General features: G+C 47.2%; 2 protein-coding genes across 3 annotated transcripts in view; one reads left to right on the top strand and one right to left on the bottom strand.

Annotated features, from left to right (window-relative positions):
- GLIS3 (GLIS family zinc finger 3) overlaps positions 1-10,026 on the bottom strand; it is a 425,955-nt gene extending 415,929 nt beyond the window's left edge. For both annotated transcript variants that reach the window (XM_084769854.1, XM_084769855.1), the window contains exon 1: positions 9,378-10,026. The gene's annotated coding sequence lies outside the window, so the exon portion shown is untranslated. The remainder of the gene's footprint in view (positions 1-9,377) is intronic.
- On the top strand, positions 8,812-21,471 carry LOC311609314 (uncharacterized protein; the record flags this gene model as incomplete). The annotated part of the gene is made up of 6 exons (XM_084802331.1): positions 8,812-8,910; positions 9,182-9,380; positions 14,748-14,781; positions 18,247-18,338; positions 19,935-20,061; positions 21,312-21,471. 6 exons carry the CDS (start codon positions 8,812-8,814, stop codon positions 21,322-21,324), a joined length of 564 nt encoding a protein of 187 aa, XP_084658457.1. The 3' UTR covers positions 21,325-21,471.
- Between the last annotated feature and the right edge of the window lie 1,652 nt (positions 21,472-23,123).

Genomic DNA, 23,123 nt, shown 5'->3' with positions numbered 1-23,123 from the left:
AGCTATATTAGATGTCACCAATAAATCAGAGCGACTCTTGTCTGCAATTTCAACAAGAGGAAAGTGCAAACATGAGTCCGTGAGGCGGGAGGATATTACGGAGGAAATGTATCTGGTGTGTGGACACTATCGTCTCCCTAGACCAAAACTAGAAGGGCCCACATTATGATGAGCATCAGATGATCCACAGCAAGGCAGAGCTGGCTGTTGTTTGCGTGGGTCCATAGCTGCATGCAGTGACAACCCACAAAGCCACAGGACCTAACTCGTATTTGAACCGAAGAGCAGAATCTCAGAGAAGCACACGCAGATCTTTTCACTCAAGCATTCTCAAAGGCCTAATGAAGACTGCAAGAATATTACCACAAAAAAAGCCGGGCACGGTGGAGCACGCTTTTAATCCCAGCACTTGGGAGGCAGAGGCAGGCGGATCGCTGTGAGTTCGAGGCCAGCCTGAACTACAAAGTAAGTCCAAGACAGTCAAGGCTACCCAGAGAAGCCCTGTCTCCAAAAACAAAACAAAAAAGAAAAGAAAAGAAAAGAAAAAGAATATTACCACAGTTACTCTGAACATCAATATGTATCAGTTACTCAAAACAATCCAGTCACTGGTAAGATGAGATCAGAGGGTGCTCACTTTAACAGCAAGTAATAAGACCCCCCAGCAAAGACATTATAATCTATGCCAGCGACCCCCTTCAACAGAAACTCTGACTTTGATGTATCTGTGGATCCAAACTCTAAGCTAATTCATGATCGATACATTGTAACTACTCTAAAATTTATATTTATAAATTGTCTCTAAAATTAAGATAATTTTTCTTTAGCATATGGAATAAGACAACTGGCAGTGCACTTTAAATTGAAGCCTGGAGCTATGAGGTTCACAACATGGGTAGCTAGCACGGCCAAGGCAGAAGAAAGGGTGAAGAAGAGACCCGGGAAGTGGCCATCTTGTGCAGGAATCCGTGCAAGTCAAGTCTACAAAAGTCAGAAGCAAAGACTCTGAAGATCCACACAGTGGCTGTGATGACAATGACAAGTGATTCCAGATCAGATGGCTGGAGGAAAATCTGAATCATCAGAGAGACAGCACTGGAAAACAATAGTGAAGCTAGATAGCGCCCCTCCCCCCAGAATGCATTTTCCACACACGAGTGTGTCTATAGGACCCTCACATCCTCCTGCTTTACCAAATGTCCCTGGTTTTAGCAATAACTGCTGAGAAATGTCATTGCTTTCAGGGAAATTTCTGAGGGAAATGTCATTACTTTCCCTCAGTCATTAACTCATCAATGAGTACAGAAAGGTCTAGAATGCTGTGGCCTTACAAAGAGTAGTCAGCCCCCAAAACTAGAAGTCATCATTTTAAAAATCAGAACGAACTTGCAACCTAAAAAAATTGCAGTACGAACAGATAGGTTCAGTCATCGTGGACTGGCCCCGCCTAGGTGGTGAGAACTTGCTGAGTGCCTAGGGCACTGTTATCAGAGTGTTCATTCTATAGCAGGGTTTTACAAAGGGGGCTGCAACCCACTGATGGCATATGGTATCAGTTACTCAGCAGGGAAAGTTTGGTTTTCTTTTTAATAAAGTAGAGTAGACCACAATATATTTGAAGCTATCATTGTTCACCAACAGTAAGGGTCAAGAACTGTTCTCTGTCCCATCTTTGCAGGTGCACGTATGTGTATGCAGATGGAGTGCTTTGGATAAGATGAGGACCGTGTTTTTTGGTGGATGATGTAGGTAAAATGAAATAAAACCTAGTGTCAGGAAACTGGTTGGTGTCTTTGCTGACCCAACCACCTACAACACAGCAGCTGTCGGTACAGCCTGGGGTTAAACAATCAAAGTAAAAGAAATACAAAAAGAGGGTAAAAATAGAGAAAAGAGTCTGAAAGTTTGACATTGTAGCTTTTGGGTTGATTTTAGTTTTAGTTTTTCGAGACAGGGTTTCTCTGTGTAACAGAGTCCTGGCTATCCTGGAATTCACTTTGTAGACTGGGCTAGCTTTGAACTCAGAGATCTGCCTGCCTCTGCCTCACCTTTATTTTTTCTTTTAAAGTCAAATAATACAAAGTTACTTCCCTACCTCTGCTACCCATCAAGTCTCAGCAGACAGTAGTTGATCATTTGTGCTGGTAAGTTACCTCTGAGCCACCGACAGAGTCAGCACCAAGATGGCTGACAACTTGGGGTCATAAGAGACAGTCAAGAGCACTGGTTGCTCTTTAAAGGACCCACGTTCAGTTCCCAGTGCCTCCATGGCAGCTCACAACTGTCTGTAACTCAGTCCCACAGGATAACAACAACAACAAATCATATCTTGCCTCCCAGACATCAAGCATGCATGTGGTGAACAGTTATAAAGACAGTAAAACACCCATACATATAAGTTAATAGTAATAATAATTACTGATTGTTTTTAGCTCTTCCTGGTTGCAGAGTATAGATATCCACTCCCAAAATGAAGCCGTGCCCTGACAATACAACCAGCCGTGCCCTGACAATACAACCAACATCTGCAATTGTCTATACGTTCATAACAAAGCTCTGTTTCTGAGGGCTACATCTCTTAAAATGTGTTCTTAATATGAGTTAGCCATCGGATCCTGAGCTGAAGAATCTGAAACGGGAAAAAAAAAAAAAACCAACCGAGCTCGTCCCCAGTGACATCACCCTGAATTAATTACCTGCACTGAGGGACTGAGTCCCACATGGCCATCATGTGAGACACAAAGGATTCTTCTTCAAAAACCAGAAAAGCAGTTGAAACTGTCTGGAGAATGCCCTTTGTGAAGAAAATATGAAAATCCAAACTCACAAAGAGGTGCGCAGGAGTGAAGTATTTCCGAATGAAGACAGGGTTCCCTGTCATCCCCAGTCACTCGGTCCACTGGAATGACTATTTGTAAAGCTAAACCCCACAATTCTCACCAAAGGGTAGACACAGCTACCCAGAAAAGATTCTAGAAGTAAAACTGACCATTCAGTCCAAAGAGTCAAGTTGTTTTAAAAAAAAATCTCTGTCACACATGTACTAAATGCTTTCTCTCCTTCACTGCAGCTACTGCCTAAAAGTAACCAGTGTGGTAAGTATTTTTAGCCATTGGTAGACAGAAGTTTTATACAACTTAATTCTGTCCGCTGACATCAGGGGAGAAATATGAATTTCCACAACAATGACTAGGCCTTTACCCAACATGACAACATATTTATTAAGAAAATTTTGTTTAAACCTCCATGAATGACTCAGCCAAGTTACAGACAGGAGTGGAGCCTATTGGTCATGCTGAAAAGGTTGGGAAAACATTAATCTATTTCTTCACAGACAAAAAAAAAAAACCAGCAAAGGTCCCACTCGGCCCTGGTTTTCTGTGTACAGTACTCAGCAGGCCCAGAAATGAAACTTGGCATCTCTAGCTCAGAACCGTAAAAGCCACTGATGTTCAGAAATACTGGTCCCTTTATCAAGGTGCCTGGGACAAGGTCAGATCTTGGGCTCCAGCCTATCTGCCCATCTGTGGTTCCGTCAGGCTTGCTGTCCCTGAAGGAACATGCAAGCCTTTCACGTTCTTGGCCTAGAGATCACAGCAGACAAGAACTGCCCCATAACTTTCTTCATCTCAAGTGTATGAACTCAGCTATGTGGCATCTGAGATTCAAACCTTGCAGACAAATCCCCTGATTTTGTTCCCAAGACAGAAAATGACTCGTCCGTTGCTCTTTGCACCCTGACTTGAAATCTACCTCCAGCGTTTCCCAGTGCCCTTTCTTCTTCCTTAGTACATGTATGGATGTATGTATGTACTGTTGTGTGTGCAGATGGATGTGGAAGGGTGCGTCTGCATATACATGTGGAAACCAGATGACAACTTTAGGTGTCAATCCCCCCAGGAATGCAGTCCACCGTCTTTAAAACAAGGTCTCTGGCCAGTGATGTCCATGGATTCCTCTTGTCCCTGCCTCCCCAGTGCGGGCATCGCAGGGGTACACACCACCACATGTAACGTGTTCACACAGTCCTAGCGGTAGAACTCCGCTCAGACTGGAAAGGTTGGGAAAACATTCATCTATTTCTTCACGTGGCCCTCATAACCACAGGCCAAGTGTTTTACCGAATGAACCACCCTGAAAGCCACGTTTACTAACTCTGCAAGCCCGCTTTCTGCCCTTCACAATCCTATGTAAAGTCTCCATGTTTCGTATTTGTCAAATGTGGGTTCTCACACTGTTGTGCACTGTTCATGCCATTACAGAATAATAATGGAGAATATGCACGTCACAGGCTTAGCACAGGGCCAAGGCCACAAAAAGAACCCAATAAACGTTAACTATTTTACTCCGCACACGATTTTCGGTTCACATTCCTACCGTTCTACAGAGCATCGTGGCTACTTGCCTATGTCTCAGTCCCCTGGCTAAATTCGTATTTCACTGAGCTTTGTGGTTATGCCTAATTTATTTTGAACTCCCCCGAGCCCTTGTATTTACACAGTTTGTCATGCACTGCCCCTTCCACACCTGAATCATACTTGTATTTCAATACTACATTTACATATGAATATTTACTATACTTGTGCTATTCATATTATGTAGAAAATATAAGTGAGATGTATAATTGTAGTCTGCCCTTAGCATCTATTATCTGAATATAGTCTAAGGTGACATATGACCATGCAAATAAAGAGTCCTGTGCTCTGTGACCTGTAGATCTAGTTTAATTATAGCTGTATGTTTTCTAGTCTGTTCCTTCTCCTCTCTCTTCCTTTCTGTAAGTAGGAAATGTTGATCTGAGCATCCTACCCCATCCTCTGGGCAGACACAATATTCTTGCCTTAATCTTGACATTCTGGTGGACAATTTTCACAGTCAGTTCAGGGCTAGAACCAAGCTACGTTTGCTGAGGAGTGCTTAGCCCTCATACCTCAGCAGTTTTCCTGCTCTCCTGGAATCACACCAAGCCCCTTACTCAGACAGGTACCAGACTATCACCAGGTATAGATATGACCCATTTCACTTGTATTTCTCCCTTAACTCTATCACATGATGTAATGCTCAAACAACTACTTTCTCTAAGCCAAACTGGTCCCATTTCCTTTACAGAAAAATCCACTGACCTACTATAAAGTTGTGGGTAGTTCGAACAAAATTAGAGCCATTCCAAATACAGAAAACACCTGTTCAATACAGAAACACAGTAAAACTCCCATGTGCTAGGGTTCTCAGCCACCCTGATGCTGTGGCCCTGGAATACATACAGTTCCTCCTGTTCTGATGATTCCCACAACCATAAAATTATTTTGTTGTTACTTCATAACTATAATCTCGCTAGTTATGAATCAATCATGACGTAAATATTTGACATGTGAACCCCTAGTTAAGAACTGCTGTCTTGGCCGGGTGTGGTGGTGCACGCCTTTAATCCCAGCACTCGGGAGGGAGGCAGAAGCAGATGGATTGTTGTGAGTTCAAGGCCAGCCTGATCTACAAAGCAAGTCCAAGACAGCCAGGGCTACAGGGGGGTAGTCACTGCACTGGAGGGACCTGGCAGAGATGTTCCTGGGATGCTAGTTTGTGGGGTGTAGCCTATTTATGAAGGTGTGCTCCTCTTCTTTGTGGATATCTTGTTCTACCTCAGTAAAAGCTCTGGCTTCTGTGCCAAGTCTACCTAAAGGAAGTGGATAACTAGGAAAACTGAAACTGTGAGCATTTTTTTCTTCTTCTTTCTTTTCTTTTCTTTTTTTTTTTTTTGTTTGTTTGTTATTGTTGCTGTTGTTGAGATAGGGTTTCTCTGTGTAGCCTTAGGCTGTCCTAGACACACTTTCTAGAACAGGCTAGGCTCAAACTCATAGCAATCCACTTGTCTCTGCCTCCCCAGTGCTGGGATTAAAGGCGTGTGCTACCACACCCAGCTGACCATGGGCATTTTTAATTCAGCCCACCTTAATGCCAGGTTAAAGGCATTTTGTCTCTTTCTCCTTGAAGAAGAATCGTAGTTTTACTACAAAGTCTACCTATGTGCCTTTTTCCCCTTTCAGTACTGATTGAGTTTATGAACCAGGCAAACATAGGAGAGTTAAGCCTGTGTTGATACCCTATTTATAATATAGCTTCCTCTATAGAGAAATAATTGCAGAAACACAGGAAATGACTTCTCCAAGGATAAGAGTGTGTTCTGGTACCTCTTCCTGGACCAGCTCCTTCAAAATAACTCCTACAGTCTGGGAAACTTACAAACTAATATTCCAACTCAAGTAAGTGACCAATAACTATGACATGAGAGGCCACCATAGACAGAATGTCCGCAGGCCTACTTTACTAGTAGCAAAGAACACAGGGGTAAGTAGTGACTGACCTATCCTGTGAAACTGTGAAAGACCACCTCTGCCACGTAAATAAAGGCAGAGCTCTTTTTTCATAACATCGGCTCCATTTATTTAACTCCTCCCCATTCTTTTTTTGACCAGGCAAAAATTCCACCCACGAGATAGTTGACTCCATCCAAGAGAGCTGCTTCCTATTTGGAATAAGGACCATTTTCTCCTGAGCGAACCAAGCAACCTCTGCTAACCTGAAGAGGAACGGTGGTGATAGAGTCACAGGTAGAAGTGGTGAAAAGCTCAGCACAATCAAAGAATTGAAGAAGAGCCACTCAAGAAATGGACCTCAAGAGAAACAAGGGAAGAGGGAATCTTCCCAGAGCACACAGAATTCACTACACAAGAAGGGCTCGGCTCAGTCTTCCTGGCATCAAAGACATGAACAAAGTAGCAATAAGAATGGACTCGACTCAAGGGGGAGTGGGCTGGGGCTAGACTGGCTAGAAACGGTGGTAGATTCTAATAAAGTCATTATCTGTCACTGGAGAAGGGGGGCATACACTCTCACACAGTTCTCTCTATACATCGCTTCTCCACATTTCCAGGCTCAACCTTCATTGTTTTTCTGCAAACTACTGCAGGCTGCACCTGTTTGGTGTAGTCTCACCAGAAACAAGAGAGAGAGAAAAGGAGAAAAGATTTTAAACTAACACAAATCCATTTTCTTTCTCTCTTTCTTTCTTTTTTTAAAACAATAAATCAACGTTTCTAATTTAGTCTAAGAGGTGAAGTCCAATGGGGCAAGGAGACATTTAGGGAACCAGGCCTGGCTACTTCCCAGTGCAGAAATCGTGACTCATCAAAGCTTCAGAGCAGACAGAAGAGAGTTTGCATTTGTCTGGGGTTCGCCTTCAGGGCAAGAAATGCTCTTGGCTGTGAGCAGCAGTGTTTTTCCTGGATGCTTAAGTTTGGCAGGGGTTCCTGGGCAAAACCCCTTGAGACTCTGGGTCTTGCTTTCTCCCGGTTCCCCTCTGACTTTTCACAGTTCCCGCTGGGGACTCCAGGTCCCATAACCCAAAGGGAACTGGTCCACTGGAGGGTGCTGTCTAACTTCTATTTCCTCTCCAACTCTAGGGTCACCTGAGAGCGCCACCCCCAATTCTCAAGAGACATTGATTGATGCCCTAGGTTCCGCGGGATTGAAAAGGTGCCCTCTCCACAATACAGAGGGCTGCAATCCCTAAGGACACTGATCCCGAGAATTCCGGAAGTGACCCCCGACCCTCTATCCCTGGAACCAAGCGGGTGTCAAGAAAGCCAAGCCAAGAAGGGAGGTACACAGAGCATAGGAGCCAGAAGTGGCAGTGGGGTTGCAGGGCCAAGATGTGTGGCCTGGGACACTGAGTGAACAACCCTCCTGAAGTCCAAAAACACCCCCTCACACACACACACCTTTGCCCCGAGGGGGGTCTTGTGTCTGGCCCCTGGCCTCCCCGGAGGTGAGCAAGGGGCGGGTCCGGAGGTGGAAGCTCGGAGGCCCCTCGTGGTGCTCACAGCACCCAGGCCGCCCCCGCTCTGCCCCCGCCCCTCACCCGCCGCGTGTCAGCCAGCCAGCGAGCGGAGCGAACGCAACAAAACAAAACAAACTCGTGCCGGCTTCCTGTTGTGCAACCCGGTACTGAGTAAGTCAGGGGCAGAAAGGCCGCCGCCAGCCGCCAGTTAGGAAGCCAGGGGGCGCGGGGATCGGCGGCGCGCTGAGGGCGAGAGTCCCAGAAGCCGCACTCGGGTGCATACAGCTCTGCACTGCGCCCCTGTCCCGACCACGGGGCGACTGCCCTCCCTGCCACCACGGGTGACGTTTTGCTATAGCCTCCCAAACACACTACCAGGTCCAAGGGAGCGACCTCGCCGAGCCCTTTCCCCAAAGTGTCTGCCTCCAGGTACATACTTGAATCATCTATAGGATGACAAATCTGTCCGGGCCAAGGTTTTCAGACACTTGAGTGAGTTCCTCCTCATCGTCCGTCGCCCCCCCCTCCCCCGCACACATCGGTGACTTGTCAGCTCTAGTGAGTAACTTGGAACTGTCGCTTGAGGCAAGGTGTGTGTCTAGGAGAGCCAACAAGCTCACTCACTCACGCTTTCCAGAAAGTGGTCCCGACCTACTTCAAAATAGACACAGGGTCATTTATAGGGACCAGAGCCTTGAAGTGGGACAAAGTCCTGGAGACTGAGACATTTTCCAAACAATGCTGACATTTTGTCCCGGCCTATAAAAAAAAAAAATGTAAACGCGAGGTGACGAATCCGCCAGGGAGTGTTGGTGTCTGAAAGTGTCTGCGATTTCTTGGCGTGGGAGGTTACAGTTGAAAACTTAGTGGCTTCGGGTCGCTGCACAGCTCCTGACTAGCCGCTGTGACCCCCCACATCAAGAAACAAAACAAAACAACAACAACAACAACAAAACCAAAGACATCCCTGAACAATGGGAACAGCAATTTGGATGAGACACAAAAGTGGGGAACAGCTTTCGTGGCGCTCCACAAACACGTGGAAGCCTGAAAGACATCTACAGCCCAGACCCGTGAGCCTGAAGACCTCAGGTCACCCCATCACTCCCCACTTTAGCAAAGTTTCCCTAAGCATGACCCCAGTGCGCGCCCTGTATCTGCCCCTGAATGTGTAGCCTTCTGGAACCTGTACTTTCTATTAAAAGGCACGGAGCCTCTCCCACATAAGCGAAACTTCCACACCTTGTTGGTTTCCTTTCTGTATACATTCGGCGCCCTTAGGCAACTGACAGCTAATTTGATGGCTAAAGAGCATTGCCTTCAGCTTTGGTAAGGTACGTCTAGGTCTCTAGGAGCCCTCTAAGTCTGGGGAGTTGGGGTGCCCGTGCCCTCAAATCCGCGCGAATACCACCAAGCCGGCGTGCAGAAACTATTTCTAATCCTGAGTTTGCGTCCCTGAGCTCGACCGCCCCCACACTTTCTAGCGCCTTCTCTCTCTGTCACTCGCCTGCCGAACAAAGTTCCTATGGCATCCACTTACCAGGTAACCGGATTTCCACAACAAAGCTAGGCGCGCGGGTCCCTTCTCCGGGCCAGCCTGCGCGTGACAGCGCTGGCGACGAGTGGGTGGGGGCTGAGACCCTCGGCGTTCCACGCGAGCTCTGTCACCTTCGGAAATGAAAACTCGCATCCAAACCCGCGGCCGGAGCGCGGAAACCCGGCCCGGGGGCCGTGTGAGTGTGCACGCGCGAGGCTGCGACGGCGGCGGCCCAGGGAGGAGGAGGAGGAGGCAGGGCAGCGGGCCGACTCTCCGCATCAGCTCGCTGTCCCCGCTACACACAGACACACTCCAGTCATGTCTTTACAAAGTTGAGTGTCGACTTTGTGCCAGGCTCGGGGGTTCTCATCCTCGCTCCGGGCCCAGGGGGGTTGCGTAGAGGGGCCGGGCTCGGGATGATGGCTGGTTGAGTTGGGTCGCGGCTAGAGAGCGCCGGTGCGAGCCTGGACCCGGGCCCGCCGCGGCCCCGAGGTGCGCGGCCCCTGGCTCCGGTGCCCTTGCGCGCCGCGCTCTGGGCTGCCCGGGCGGCGCAGTGGGGACGCGGCTGCAGGGAGAGAGGGGAAGGGGGAAGAGGGCGGGAGGGAGGCTGCCCGGCGAGGAGTGTGGATGTGTGTGAGGCCGCGAGGGCCGGCCCGCAGCCAGCTGCTTCCTGAGTGTGAGCGCCGGAGGGGGCGGGGAGGGATGGGGGCGGGCTCCTGGTCACTAGGCCAGCTAGTGTCTCGCTCTGCTCTCTCGACGTTCGCGCACAAGCTCCTTCCCATAAAAACTCCAGAGTGGGTAACCTCAGAGAGACTCTTCACTTTTTTTTTTTTACCTGTTTGTTTGGCTTTCATTTTTAACCGCGAAGCCCTTCAACAGGACGGGTTGTCAACTCCTTGTAGTAAAAAGGGGAGAGAGAAGAAATAGAACAGTGAAGGATGGTAAAAAAGGGACCCTAATGTGTGGGATTGGACGCTGGCCGCATTATCAAGCCTGGCTATGCAGAGAGGATGTCTGTGCCATTTTACAGGGATAGAAGGAAGAAAAGGAAGTGAGGGGCCAGTCCCCAGGATTTCACTCAGAGACAGGCCAGGAGGAATTGACACACCATCCTCTTAGATGTTGCTTGTGTACATTGGTGCTGTCTCCTTAGAGTTTAACGTTTCCGAGCTTTGTACCCCAACCTAAGTTGTTCTTCTGTCACAAAAAGACTCACTGTGGATTGCCACTGAAAGCAAAGACTTACAGCTTGTAAATCAAGGTGTGTACTGAGCACAACATCCTTCAGTTAGGTCTTTGTGCAGTGAGTTTATCTGTTCCTCTTTGTGGATGAAATGAACTAGGTGCCACAGACACTTCTTAAACCACTAGTCTGGGGCTGGAAAGATAGCTCAGTCACTAAAATGTTTGCTTTAAGAGTATGGGCACCGTGGGGTGTGGTGGTGTACACTGGTAAGATTTGCTGAAAGAGGCAGAGGCAGGAGGAGGACGAGTTCGAGGCCAGCCTAGACTACACATTTTTCAAAAGACCGGGCGTGGTGGCACACACCTTTAATCCCAGCACTCGGGTGGCAGAGGCAGGCAGATCGCTATGAGTTCGAGGCCAGCCTGGTCTACAAAGGGAGTCCAGGACAGCCAAGGATGCACAGAGAAACCCTGTCTCAGAAAAAAAAAAAACCAAGACAACCCCCCAAAAAACAAAACAAAAAAGCCCAACAAGAGTGTGGGGACCTGGTTTCAGAGTCCCAGAACCTGTGTAAGAAGCCAAGCATGGTAGTACACATTTGAAATTCCTGTGCTGGTTGGAAGGAGGGTAGACAGGCAGTTCCCTGGAGCTCACTGACAAGCCAGTGTAGCCAAATCAGTGAGCTCTGGGTTCAGTGAGATTTCCTGTCCACACACACAACAAAAGGAGAAAAATGATAAAGAAAACATCTATATGGACCGCTGGCCTCCACACGCATGTGCAGATTTGTGCACACACACACATACAAGCACATCAACACATACAGAAAGAGTTCTTCTTGTCCTTCAAGTCTGCTCGACCTAGTCCGGCAAACTAAACTAAAAAAGATTGTGGGCAGTTCCTGTGTGTCTTATTTCACCAGAAGTGTCACTAGGTTTTAATCTGTGAGAATAAGCAACATCAGCAGTAGAAGCCTGGTTGTCACAATGCTTTTCCTGAAACCTTATTATGGCCCTCACTTCTTTTGGAGGGACACACGAACTATAAAACACCACAGCATCTGTCAGCAGAAGTAAAGGGCGAGGGCATAGAACAGTAAGCATTGTGCTGTGCCATTCTGTCAGTTTCCCGTCTCTCTTTCTGGTCTTCATCTCCTTTTAAACACAAATGTCCAAGCCCAGGATGGCAATAGATGTGTGCAACCACACATAAGAAAAGAAAACACTCATAAAATGAAGCATGCAGCAACATCACAAAAACAAAGAAACCAAACAGTGGAAATTGCCGTGATTATTCCATTGTGGCTAGTTATTGCAACATGCCTGACGTTCATATAAAAAAAAAAAAACAAACCCATCCTCATGAACTGCAGCCTTCAGGAGCAGAGCAAGCTGCTAAAGTGCAAAGCATCATGGGAAACTCGGCTCCTCATACTCTTGTGCCATTCCCCAGGCAGAAGTAAAGCCAGGAGGAAGGATGAAAAGGCAAACAGGAAAAAGGAAAACTTTGCCTGCATTTCAGGTAACATTAAAATGCTGTGGTTTCGATGTATAGGGTAATAAAATTATGACATAGGGGCTGACAAAAACTCCTGAAACCTCTCACAATTAAAATGTCAAAGCTGCAAGAGAAAATATCTAGTACTATACCCAACTTTAATAAGTTATTTTTGGAAATGAGATAGTATGGAAATGACAAGGGATTAACCTGGAGATCCCAAAGTTCCCTTGGTTATTTTGAGCCCAAGAATAGGAATGGCATTTTATTCAGGCTCCATTTTCACGAGCCTCTAATATTCCTAATACATTTAGCACTAAGTAGGTACAGAGTGCTTGGGATGGGAGCACGAATGTAGATCCGCAATGTGCTTATATTCCAAGAGTTATAGTAACCCTGGAAAGCTTCCAGAACAATTCCAGAGTGACTCAGAGTGAGATCTGTGCTGCTTCCAAACTGAACTGGTCAGAGGAGAGGGATGGGAGACAGTGGGAAAGGAAGTAATGGTGGTCAGAGATGTCACGCTTCCCTCCCCATGAGTCTCCTCATCTTTTGTCCCTAGGAATCATGCCTGGCCTGGCCTGGCAGCCTTTCAGCCAGAGAAGTGGGAACTGTAGCCCAGCCAGCATCTTCCCTCTCCAGAGACCCGCATTGTATTCATCTCAACCCCTGACTCAGGACAACTGACTCAGCAGACAGTGCCCCGGCTGCCAGCTCAAGTGTGTGCTGAGTCCGTCCAAGCACTGGGAGTAAAAGAGCTAGACTTGGCAGGCTCTGTGTATGAGCAGATGTTACTTAAGGCTTTTGCCCTGTGCCTGGGATAGAGCGAAACCTCAGGGCTCTTGAGTGTAGCACCTCATCAGTCCTCCAAGCCACAGAATGGCCATTAGTAATCAGGATCTAGAAGCAAGGACGGCGAGGTTCAGTGAACGTGAGAGAATTACAGGCAGAGCTAAGTTTGCTGGCCCAGAATCCCCCAGATTCTTTCAACATTGCTGCCCTACAATATAGCGGGATTCTCACTTGACTGTATGAAAAGCTCACAGGAGGTCCCCCTTAGTTGCTTCTTCCTGCCGCTGTGATAAAATGCCTAACAAAACCAACTTAAGCAAGGCAGAAGTTTGTTTTCGCACAGTCCGTCATAGAGAATTCAGAGAAATGAATGTCATCTCTCGACTCGCTTTCTCACTTTTAACGCAATGGGGGACCCCAGCGTGTGGGGTGGTGTAGCCTACATTTCAGGGTGCCTCTTCCCTCCTCTGTTGAACATGTGTGGAGATGCTCTAAAATCCACACCCAGAGGTTTGATGCCTAGGCGACCAACAGTGAAGATTAGCCGTTCCATGCGTTCACAGTCTCTCGCAGTCAGTGTTCAGGAGCACGGCTAAGTATCAGGGAGTACGGAGAACACGGGAATCGTTTCCTCCAGGAAAGCGTGGAGCAGCCTGGCTGCTTGAGCTGGCCTTCAGAGAACAGTGGAGAAACAATCCGCCAAGGCAAGGATGCCTCGGAGGGACACAGAAGGAGAGATCAAGCACAGCTGCAGCCTCATGGCCAAAGTCATAACAGAGGCATTCCTAACAGTGTGCCTACAGCTGTCCAGCATTCCCAGAGAGGACTTAGCCACAAAGCTGCGGATCTCTGTGTGAACTGTGCATCTAGCAGCAGTCTATTTACAAACCTGCAAAGAGCGGCCATCGGGGCCCTGTCCCTGCAGCGTACCCATAGCCAGAAACAAGTATGAATTTCAGCTGACAGATAAGTTGAGCTAAAAGCACCAAAACCAGTATGCCTAGCTATTAAAACACAAGCCCACGCACACATGCACACACTCACACACCGGCTGACAAGAATCCAGTCAGGTAGAAATGCATTGGAAAAAGTCAATGTTTGCCAAACTAAAGAAGAGAACTAAATGTGTAAGATGGAAATTTTCCATTTTACCTTCCCGAGTGACAGCAAATTTCGTATTAGGTTAGCCATGTTTGATGGGCTAGTAAAATTTAAGTTACTCTCCGCATGGGTATGGTTGGCCTAGAACTCCTTAGCCATCGTCAGTCAGTGATACAGCTTTGTTTTTTTTAAGTTTATACATATTATTTTCATATCGGAATGCTCTTTCCCCTCTGAGGTCAAAACTTTACATTGGAGTCTAAAAAGTATCCCTTCAGACATAACTGAGAAAAATAAGGTTTGGGTTTTATTTTGATACAGTGCCTCGAGGTCTCTTTGGTTGGATGCATTTTTTTTCCTTCCCTTTTTTCTTTTTGGTTTTTCAAGACAGGGTTTCTCTGTGTAGACTTGACTGTCCTGGACCTGCTTTGTAGACCAGGCTGCCCTTGAACTCACAGAGATCTGCCTGCCTCTGCCTCCCGAGGGCTGGGATTAAAGGCGTGTGCCACCATGCCTGCCACCTTCCCATTTTCTATAAGCTTGAGAATCATCTAAAATTCTGCAAAGGCCAACAGGCTATTTCCTGACATATTCCTAAGTGGTATTTGCAAAGGGCTTATCCAACCAGAAATGAAACATAGACGTATACAGTATTATTCAGTGGTTCCTTTACTGCTTGCTACCACTACTGGCTGCTTTCAGTGTTGGGAAGCTAACTAGCTCATTGAGATGCTGTCTTGTCCATAACGGCCTTCTATAAGTGTTTTCCAATGGCTGTACCTTACTTTTCTTCGCAGGCTCTCTGCAGACCAACAGAAGCAGTGTGAGCTGGTAAGTAACGAATGCTAACCAAATGAATGGCTTTATTAAGGAGCAAGTGAAAGAAAGGCTTCCTGCTTGCAGAGACGAGACAGTGACCAACACTAACCACTTGCTTTTGTCTTTGCAATCGTTTCAGTCCTGTGAGAGAGTCTAAGCATCTGCTCCCTTCTTCTCTCAGTGTACACAAGCTCTTCAGCTCTCTGTTTCTTTAATGAAGAAAATTCAAAAATCCTCATGCTGGGTTTTGTGTTTGGAGGTGATCCTTGCCTAAGGCCTTCCCAGCTGACATACACGTCACCTCACAGGGAACCTGGGCACTCACATCACACCTTGAGTTCCATAGGGAAAAGAAATTGCTTTCTAAAAGAGGCAAAATGAGGGTGGAGAGTGCAGGGAGCTGTGTTTGCTTTCTCTCTTTTTCTTTTTCTTTCCTTTTTTTTTTTTTTTCTTGCTTTGGTTTGGTTTTTAGGGGTTTGTTTGTTTGTTTGTTTGTTTTTCAAGACAGAGCTTCTCTAGATAACAGAAATGTGGCTGTCTTCAAGCAGGCTGTCCCTGAATGCATAGAGATCCGCCTGCCTTTGCCTCCCAAGTGCTGGGATTAAAGTGTGTTCCAGCCCGCCCACCTTAAATAAGTGAGATCTTTTTGTTGTGGGATTTTTGTTTCTTGTTTGTTTGTTTGTTTCTTGAGTGGTTTGTTTGGATTTTTTGTTTTGTTTTGTTTTGTTTTTGGATTTTTTTTTTTCAAGACACGGTTTCTATGTGTAGCCTTGGCTGTCCTGGACTCACTTTCTAGACCAGGCTGGCCTTGAGCTCCTAGCATCTGACTGCCTCTGCCTTCCTGAGTGCTGGGGTAAAGGCGTGTGCCACCATTCTCTGTATAGCCTTGACCATCCTGGAACTCACTCTGTAGACCAGGCTGGCCTTGAACTCACAGAGCCTCCCAGTGCTGGGATTAAAGGCGTGCGCCACTGCAGCCTAGTGGTTTGCTTTATCATGAGATGAGTGAAGAAAGTGGCAGGCAACACTGGGATCCTAGCTTGGCCCCTGGGCAGATTTAGGCTCTGAGCAGTGGAGTACCGTGGTGGCTTCTCAAACCCTTCCTTAACTTGGCTGCAAGTGAGTTTTAGTAACCTTGGAAATGTTCTACATACACAAAATCGCTGTGACAATGACACTTGGGAAGTTTTCAGCATCAGTACACATTTCTACTCTTTTGTAGTCACCTAGCAGACACAGGGTGTGGCTTTGTTGCCTATTATTCAAATGGCCAACTGTCCCCAAACTCACCTGCTTGCACTAAGAGCATTGACCTTCTTCAGGCCAGAGTGTTCCTCACACATACAACCCCACTCAGTTCTCACACCCGCCCAGCGAAGCCAAATCTAGTGCAATTTCCATTTCACAGATGAGGAAGAAACAGGAGAGAGAGGTGAAATTCCTTGCAGTGTCCCAGCTTCCATGGGAGTGGCCCACATCAAACAGAAGTCTCCCCCTTCCCCCCCCAGCAGGCCACCGGGCTCTTCAATTCCTTCAGGGCAACTGAACCTGCCTCTGCCTAATGTTTATTTGTTCATTCCCTCAGGCAGAGTAGAAGGAAGGTGGACTTTGGAATCAGAAAGTCTGGAACTTGCAATTCGACTACTTACTACTTACTAGAAGACTGGAGGTTGTACCCTGGCCCACTGGGCACTTCAACTCTGCTGTCTGAGGTTTTTGTAAGGACCCAGTGGAAACTGTGGCCCTGGCAGATAAATTTGTGCAAGCCTGGGTTTGCCCTGTTGGTGATGGGCTCAGCATAATAGCTTCACGGCAAACTGGCCCCACCTCACCACCACCACCCCTCCCCAACTGTGCGGGGAAGCTTGAGGGTTTTAAGAGAAATTCTATGCTACCTTGTCCCAGGCAATGGCTAGTTTGTCTGGCCTTAAGCCAATCAGTACAGGACATTCCCCTACCCCTCTACCCTGGGGCCAAGAGGTTGGCTCCCGAGTAGGCTTATGATTGGTCTAAAGATTGGGGGAAACAAATGTTCTTTGCTGGAATCTAGGGGATGTAAGCTGTTCTTCCTCTGTGCTGTGGAGACACAGACGTGAGACTGCCCGCTCTGAACCCCCACAGAAAGCTGATAGACAGCACAGTGCAGGGTTGCCAAAAACACAAAACTTGGGCCTGGATGGGGCCTCTCCTGATCTCCACCTGACTGTTTAACATTCTCATATATAAGGACTATTAAATTCATTTTATTGTTTTTTTATGCAAGTAACTACAACCTATAAAAGTACCTAAGATAGCAAAGGGAACATGGAAGATACAGGCAAGACACACTTCACTACCTAGTAAATGCTGGTATTATTCCCTGTTTGTTTTTCTTTCCTTTCTCCCCCCCCCCCAGACAGGGTTTCTCTGTGTAGCCTTAGCTGTCCTGGACTCACTTTGTAGACCAGGCTGGCATCGAACTCACAGCGATCCACCTGCCTCTGCCTCCTGAGTGCTGGGATTAAAGGTGTGCGCCACCATGCCCGGCTTTCTTTCTTTCTTTCTTTCTTTCTTTCTTTCTTTCTTTCTTTCTTTTTCAAGACAGGATTTCACTGTGTAACAGCCCTGGCTATCCTGGACTCACTCAGGAGATTCACCTGCCTCTGCCTCCTGAGTGCTGGGATTAAAGGCATGTGCCACCATGCCCAGCTACCGGTATTATTATTATAGTGGAGAATAATAGCCTGGATTAAGCCAGGAGGGATAATGGTGCACACCTATAGTCCCAGCACTTGGGAGGCAGAGGCAGGTGGATCTCTATGAGTTCAAGGCCAGCCTGGTTTATGGAGTGAGTTCCAGGACTGTTACACAGAGAAACCCTCTCTCAAAACAAACAAATTATGGTTCAAGCCGTCTTTAGGACCCTCTAGTCATTTGGATAGCATAATATTGAAGAAGGACATTAATCTCCCCCATAATTACACAATGGCTCTTTCAGATCCCCTGGCCAACTGCTGGGGATCAGATGGAGTGATGTACCCATTTCCCTGCCAGACAGCCTCTTTGAAAAGCTGGGGCATTTCTGTATGCTCCCAGTTACTGGTTAACAAATGCTGCCCAGAACCCATCTCCTAAAAGAAAAATGTATGCATTCCAAAATGCCTAAGGTAAAGCAGAGCCCCAAGATTGCCACTGAATGGCATTTAGCAATGGCAAGGAAATCATTCAGAGCTGTCTGCCCACATGTCTCAGAGGCCCCCTCACTTCTGCAGTAGCTGTTGTTCGGTCCAACTTTCCAAAGTTTGCATTCATCCTCCACTGTCCTCCCCACCCCCAATGCTTTTCAGGCCTGTGTTTTGTAACTAATTGACATTTAAAACTCTAGCTCGAGAGATCACTTGGGGGCTGTTGGCATGAGCATCAGGGCCAGAGAGTCCTTAGATTCTAGATTGAATGTCAGACCGTTTGAACTTGGTTATAATAATGATGTTATCTCAGCAGGTTGCAGAGGTTGGAAATGTTCTTCAAGTCACTGCTTTCTCTTTCCTGCCAGCGAGGAGTAGACCTGGAGGAAAGAGAGAAGGCGTCAGGTGACAAGCGGGCAGGGCCTTCACAGTTCAGTTATGACAGTGACGAAGCTCACCTTCGTCAGGGGCTTACTCTATGCCGGGACTGAGCATTGACTACTTGCGATCCGTGATCTCTTTCACCTATGACAGACACGGAGCTGAAAAGTGACAGAGGGGAGATTCGAACCCAGCCTCTCTGGCTGCAGTTCACATGCTTTTTTCCATGAGCACTGTACTCCACTAAGCACACTGTGACATAAGACGCTGATAGAAACATGTAGCAACATAAATTACATGTAAAATGTAAGGACGTGTAGACACTGCAGATGAACTGACCTGTTACAGCACACCTGGTGACACCAGCTTGTACTTCCTTAAAACCTCTTGTGAAGGGTTTAAACATTTGCCCTTCCTGAAATTCATGTTAAAATTTAATTGTCAGCAGGGCGTGGTGGTGCATGCCTTTAATCCCAGCATTCGGGAGAAAGAGGCAGGGGGATTGATGTGAGTTCAAGGCCATCCTGGTCTACAAAGGAAGTCTAGGACAGCCAAGGCTACACAGAGCCAAGGCTACTCTCTCCTCAAAACCAAACCAAATAAACAAACAAAAATTTACACAGAGAAACCCTGTCTCAAAAAAAATTTTTTTTAATTTTTTTAATTGTCATTTTTACAGCAGTTCAAGATGAGAGTCTTTGCAAAGTAAATAGTAGCTGGCTGAGGTTGTAAGAATGGGGTCTATAAGCCAGGCACGGTGGCGCACACCTGTAATCCCAGCGCTCAGAGTGGCAGAGGCAGGGGGATCTCTGTGAGATCAAGGCCAGCCTGGTCTACAGAGCAAGTCTAGGACAGCCAGGGCTCTTACACAGAGAAACCCCATATCAAAAAACAAAAAAATAAATAAACAAAAAAAAGTGTTAGTGTTGGGGTATGGTCACAGTTAGGACTTTCTAGAACCGGGAGAGAGAGCTTGCCCCCTTGTTCTACCTCATCAAGAGACCAATCATTTGTCCCCTCTTGAGACCAGGAGGACTCTGCACCAGCACGTTGCCCCAACCTTAGACTTCCAGAACCCCGCCTGAGCTAAGTAACCCTTTATTACTAACATCTCGGTCTGTACCAAGAGAAAAGGAACTAAGAAGACTTCCTGGCACCCTCTCCCACGCCGCCACTTCCTCGGACCTTCTGTTCTGTTTCCACATGGCATGATCTTTTATGCCTACCTCCTTCTACTGTGGTAGGGAGAGTAACATCCCCCTCCCAGTGCGCATGCCCTAGTCCCTGGAACCCGCTAATATGTTTGCTTACAAAGGAACCGGGTACTTAAGGTTGCAGTGACAGTTGCTAGTTAGTGGACCTTAAGGGAACTATCCTGAATCAGCAAATGTGAACCCAGTGGAATCACCAGACGTTTTTCTTTGTTTGCTTTTGGTTTTTCGAGACAAGGTTTCTGTGTAGACTTGGCTCTCCTGGACTCACTCTGTAGACCAGGCTGGCCTCGAACTCACAGAGATCCACCTGTCTCTGCCTCCCCGAGGGCCGGGGATTCCAGGCATGCGCTCTGACACTTGGCTCACCCGAGTTCTTTTTGTTTGTTTTTGTTTTTGTTTTCACCAGAGTTCTTAAAGGGGCAGAAGGGAAGCAGAAAACAGACTGAGAGAGCGATTTCAAGACACGGAAGCAGGACCACAAGGATGCTACCTGGCTCTGAAGATGCAGAAAGGGCCACTAAGCCAGGGGCAAGGTCAGGCTCTCCTCCGGACACTGTGAAAAGCAATTAAACTAACTCTTTAGTAGAGACTTCAGAAGGGAGCATACACCTGCTGACAGGGAGCCCAGCATCACCCTTCTGTCCTGCAGAATTTAAGATACAAGGTTGGGCTAAGCGTGACGCCATGTTTCTAGTGTTTTGTCAACAGCAGCCTAAAACTTCTGAATTCCTTCCTGTCCCTCACCCTCAAAGCCAAAGCGCCTGGGTTCTGAGTCCTCTGCAATAATTTGTTATGGATATACTACTTAAGGACTGGTGTGTGTGTGTGTGTGTGTGTGTGTGTGTGTGTGTGTGTGTGTGTGTGACATTACAGTCCTCTGAATTCCATCAGGAGCACTGCGACTGGCCTCAGGGACTGCATGGGCCCCCTCTGCCTGAACAGTGCTGACTTTTTGCTAGTAGGAGGACCGAGGCTAAGAGGACCGACCAGGAAACCGTGACTTAAAAGGGAAAGGCAGGACAGGGGAAAGAGGAAACAAGAAGGAAAAGAAGGGAGGTGCTGACAAAAGAGGATCAAAGGGAGGGAAGGAAGGAAGGAAGGAAGGAAGGAAGGAAGGAAAACAGACAGACTGGGGAGGGAAGGGTAGGAATGAGGCAGAGCCACAAGGAGGACGAGAAGAAAGAAAGAAAGAGCTTGGCCCTGTGCCCTGCCCACCCCTCGTCCCTGGGCTGGGCCCTACCTTTAAGTACACAGTCCTCTGCAGGGATTCTTCTCAGGGCTAGCTGGGTTTTGGACACTCGGGGGAAGCTTTGTTGTGTAATTGGCAGGGCTCCAGGGAGTTTGGGAAGTGATCAGTGAACATAGGGCCTGGGTATAAGAAACTGCTTGGAAGTTTCTGAGGAGACTCTAATGGGCAGCCATGGTGCAGAACCACTGGCCAGAGGCGCTGCTCAACTTCTCTGCAGAGGGTCATCCAGGGCTGGGCTCTGTGTCATGCACCAAAGCCCGGGAGTCAGCACTTGTTCCCTGCAAGCACAGGGCAGCTCACAACTGTCCTAACTCCAGTCCCCGGGGTCCGATGCCCACTTTCTGGCCTCGGGCACCGCATGCACACTAAGGCATGCGCGCGCGTGTACACACACACACACACACACACACACACACACACACACACACACACCACGACACGAAAATGGAGACTCTGGAGACAAAATGCTGGGGTTCTGTCCTGGCTCCCCATTTCAAAGCTGGGTGACTGTGAGGAAACGCTTTTACCTTTCAGTGCTGGCCTCTAGAGCCACGAAAGGAGAATGAATGTGGTACCCGTCTCCATGCTGGCGAGCTGCCTTGAAGGTGAAATTGGTTAATATTCGCTGATCGCTTAAGAGATGCGTCGTCTACGCAATGCACACAATAAAAGCAACTCGTTTGATCTACTACAATCAGTGGAGCTGTGCCCAAATTTTCACTCAACCCGATGCTGTTTCTCCTTTCGCACGTGTGCTCACACACAAGGGCACACTCCTGTCATTCTGCACTGAAGCCGTGGTTCTCTGTGAGTGGTGCGCTCCCTAGGGCTAAAGAAAATGCAACAGAACCCAGAAGTAGTCCATACACATATATAACATAGCAGTTTGGTAAAGTCAAGAATTGGCCGTGTAAGAATGATTTTTTTCAAGCTGCTCGTTTAAGCAGTTCTCACTATAAGCAAGGCCCACAGCAAAGGGACACAACGCACGTGGGTTTTGAGGAATCAGTGGGCAGTGCAGACAGGAGTCCTAAATCGGGTCCTGGAAGAACATTCTCCTGGGGGTTACAGAGAGCAGGAAAGTAGGCTGAAAATGAGCGGCAGGTGTCCTAGGAATTATCCAGGCCAGCAGCAAAAGGCCATGGAAAGCAAACTTTGCCATTTCCCAAGTGTGCCTAAGTCTGGCCTGGCCTGCATTTCTATTTAGATGGCTGATTTGCATATACACTCATCTACATTTCAACTCTGAACGTAGCAGTTCCATATGTGTTTTATTTACTCTCATTTATTTATTTTTTTATCTTTACCAGTTGGCCTATTTTCTTCTTCTTCTTCTTCTTCACATTACATCAGGAGGCCATCATTGTAACAGACAACTCAGCTTAGAAGTGCTGGGATGATTCTGAAGAGACATTTGAGACAAGATGTAAAATTCTGTATTAGAGTACAATAAAATGTACAATGCACAAATTTGGCAGCCAAAAGCTTTCTCTCGTAGGTATGAAAAAATGTCTGTGCTTTCTTTTCAAAGGAACCAAATAAGACATGGTCCCTGAATCACTGTCTGAACGCAAACAGCATTTGGCTTTGATCTGAGTTGTTGAAAACTATGACCAATTTATCCCTAGGATGCCAAGCCATCGGAGAATGTTTTTAAAGTCTGGATTTCCATATCGGGATTTTGCTACACACGTCTTCTCTTCATTTCACATTACATGGGACCGACCCAAAATAGACTCTCCAACAATAGGCAGAGTTGGTATGATAATTTCACATCTACTTATAGACAGTGGGGCAGAAGGACGCACTTATGGACACAGTGTGGCCTGAAAAAAACACCCACTCATAATTGAACGGTAAGTGGGATTAGCTGATGCAGACTCTTGTAATGCACTAATAGCTGTCTTAGGGCATGCACCCTGTTTCCAATTGGATGGGTGGTAAGGAGATCTTGGAAAGTTATTTATGTGTATCCTAGCTTGCCTCCTGGATCTGTGGCAGCATGCCTGCTGCCAACCTTCTTCCAACCTTGTCAAGAGTCACTGCTGATTTTCTGGATGTCATCTGAAATTTTAAAGCCAAATGTGTCCACTGGTTTCAATTGCCTTGTTTCTCCTTGCCCAGATAGTTAACGTGGGGGGGGGGGGAAGGGCATGGTTATACATCCACCCTTTGAGAAGCATGTCAGCCATCTTGCAAGCACATGAAACACACCAGGTACTTCCTGTAATGAGTCAGTTGCCCAGGATTACCCACATTTTCGTTGTTGGTGGAATTTTCTTGGACCCAAATGAGGTCTTGATCAGCACACATTATGTTCTCGTATCCTTCAACAGTAAGAAAATC

The sequence above is a fragment of the Acomys minous genome (assembly GCF_964271855.1).
Source record: "Acomys minous genome assembly, chromosome: 2".
NCBI lineage: Eukaryota > Metazoa > Chordata > Mammalia > Rodentia > Muridae > Acomys > Acomys minous.
Note: the sequence above shows the minus strand (reverse complement) of the source record. Positions and strands in the feature narration are given on the sequence as shown.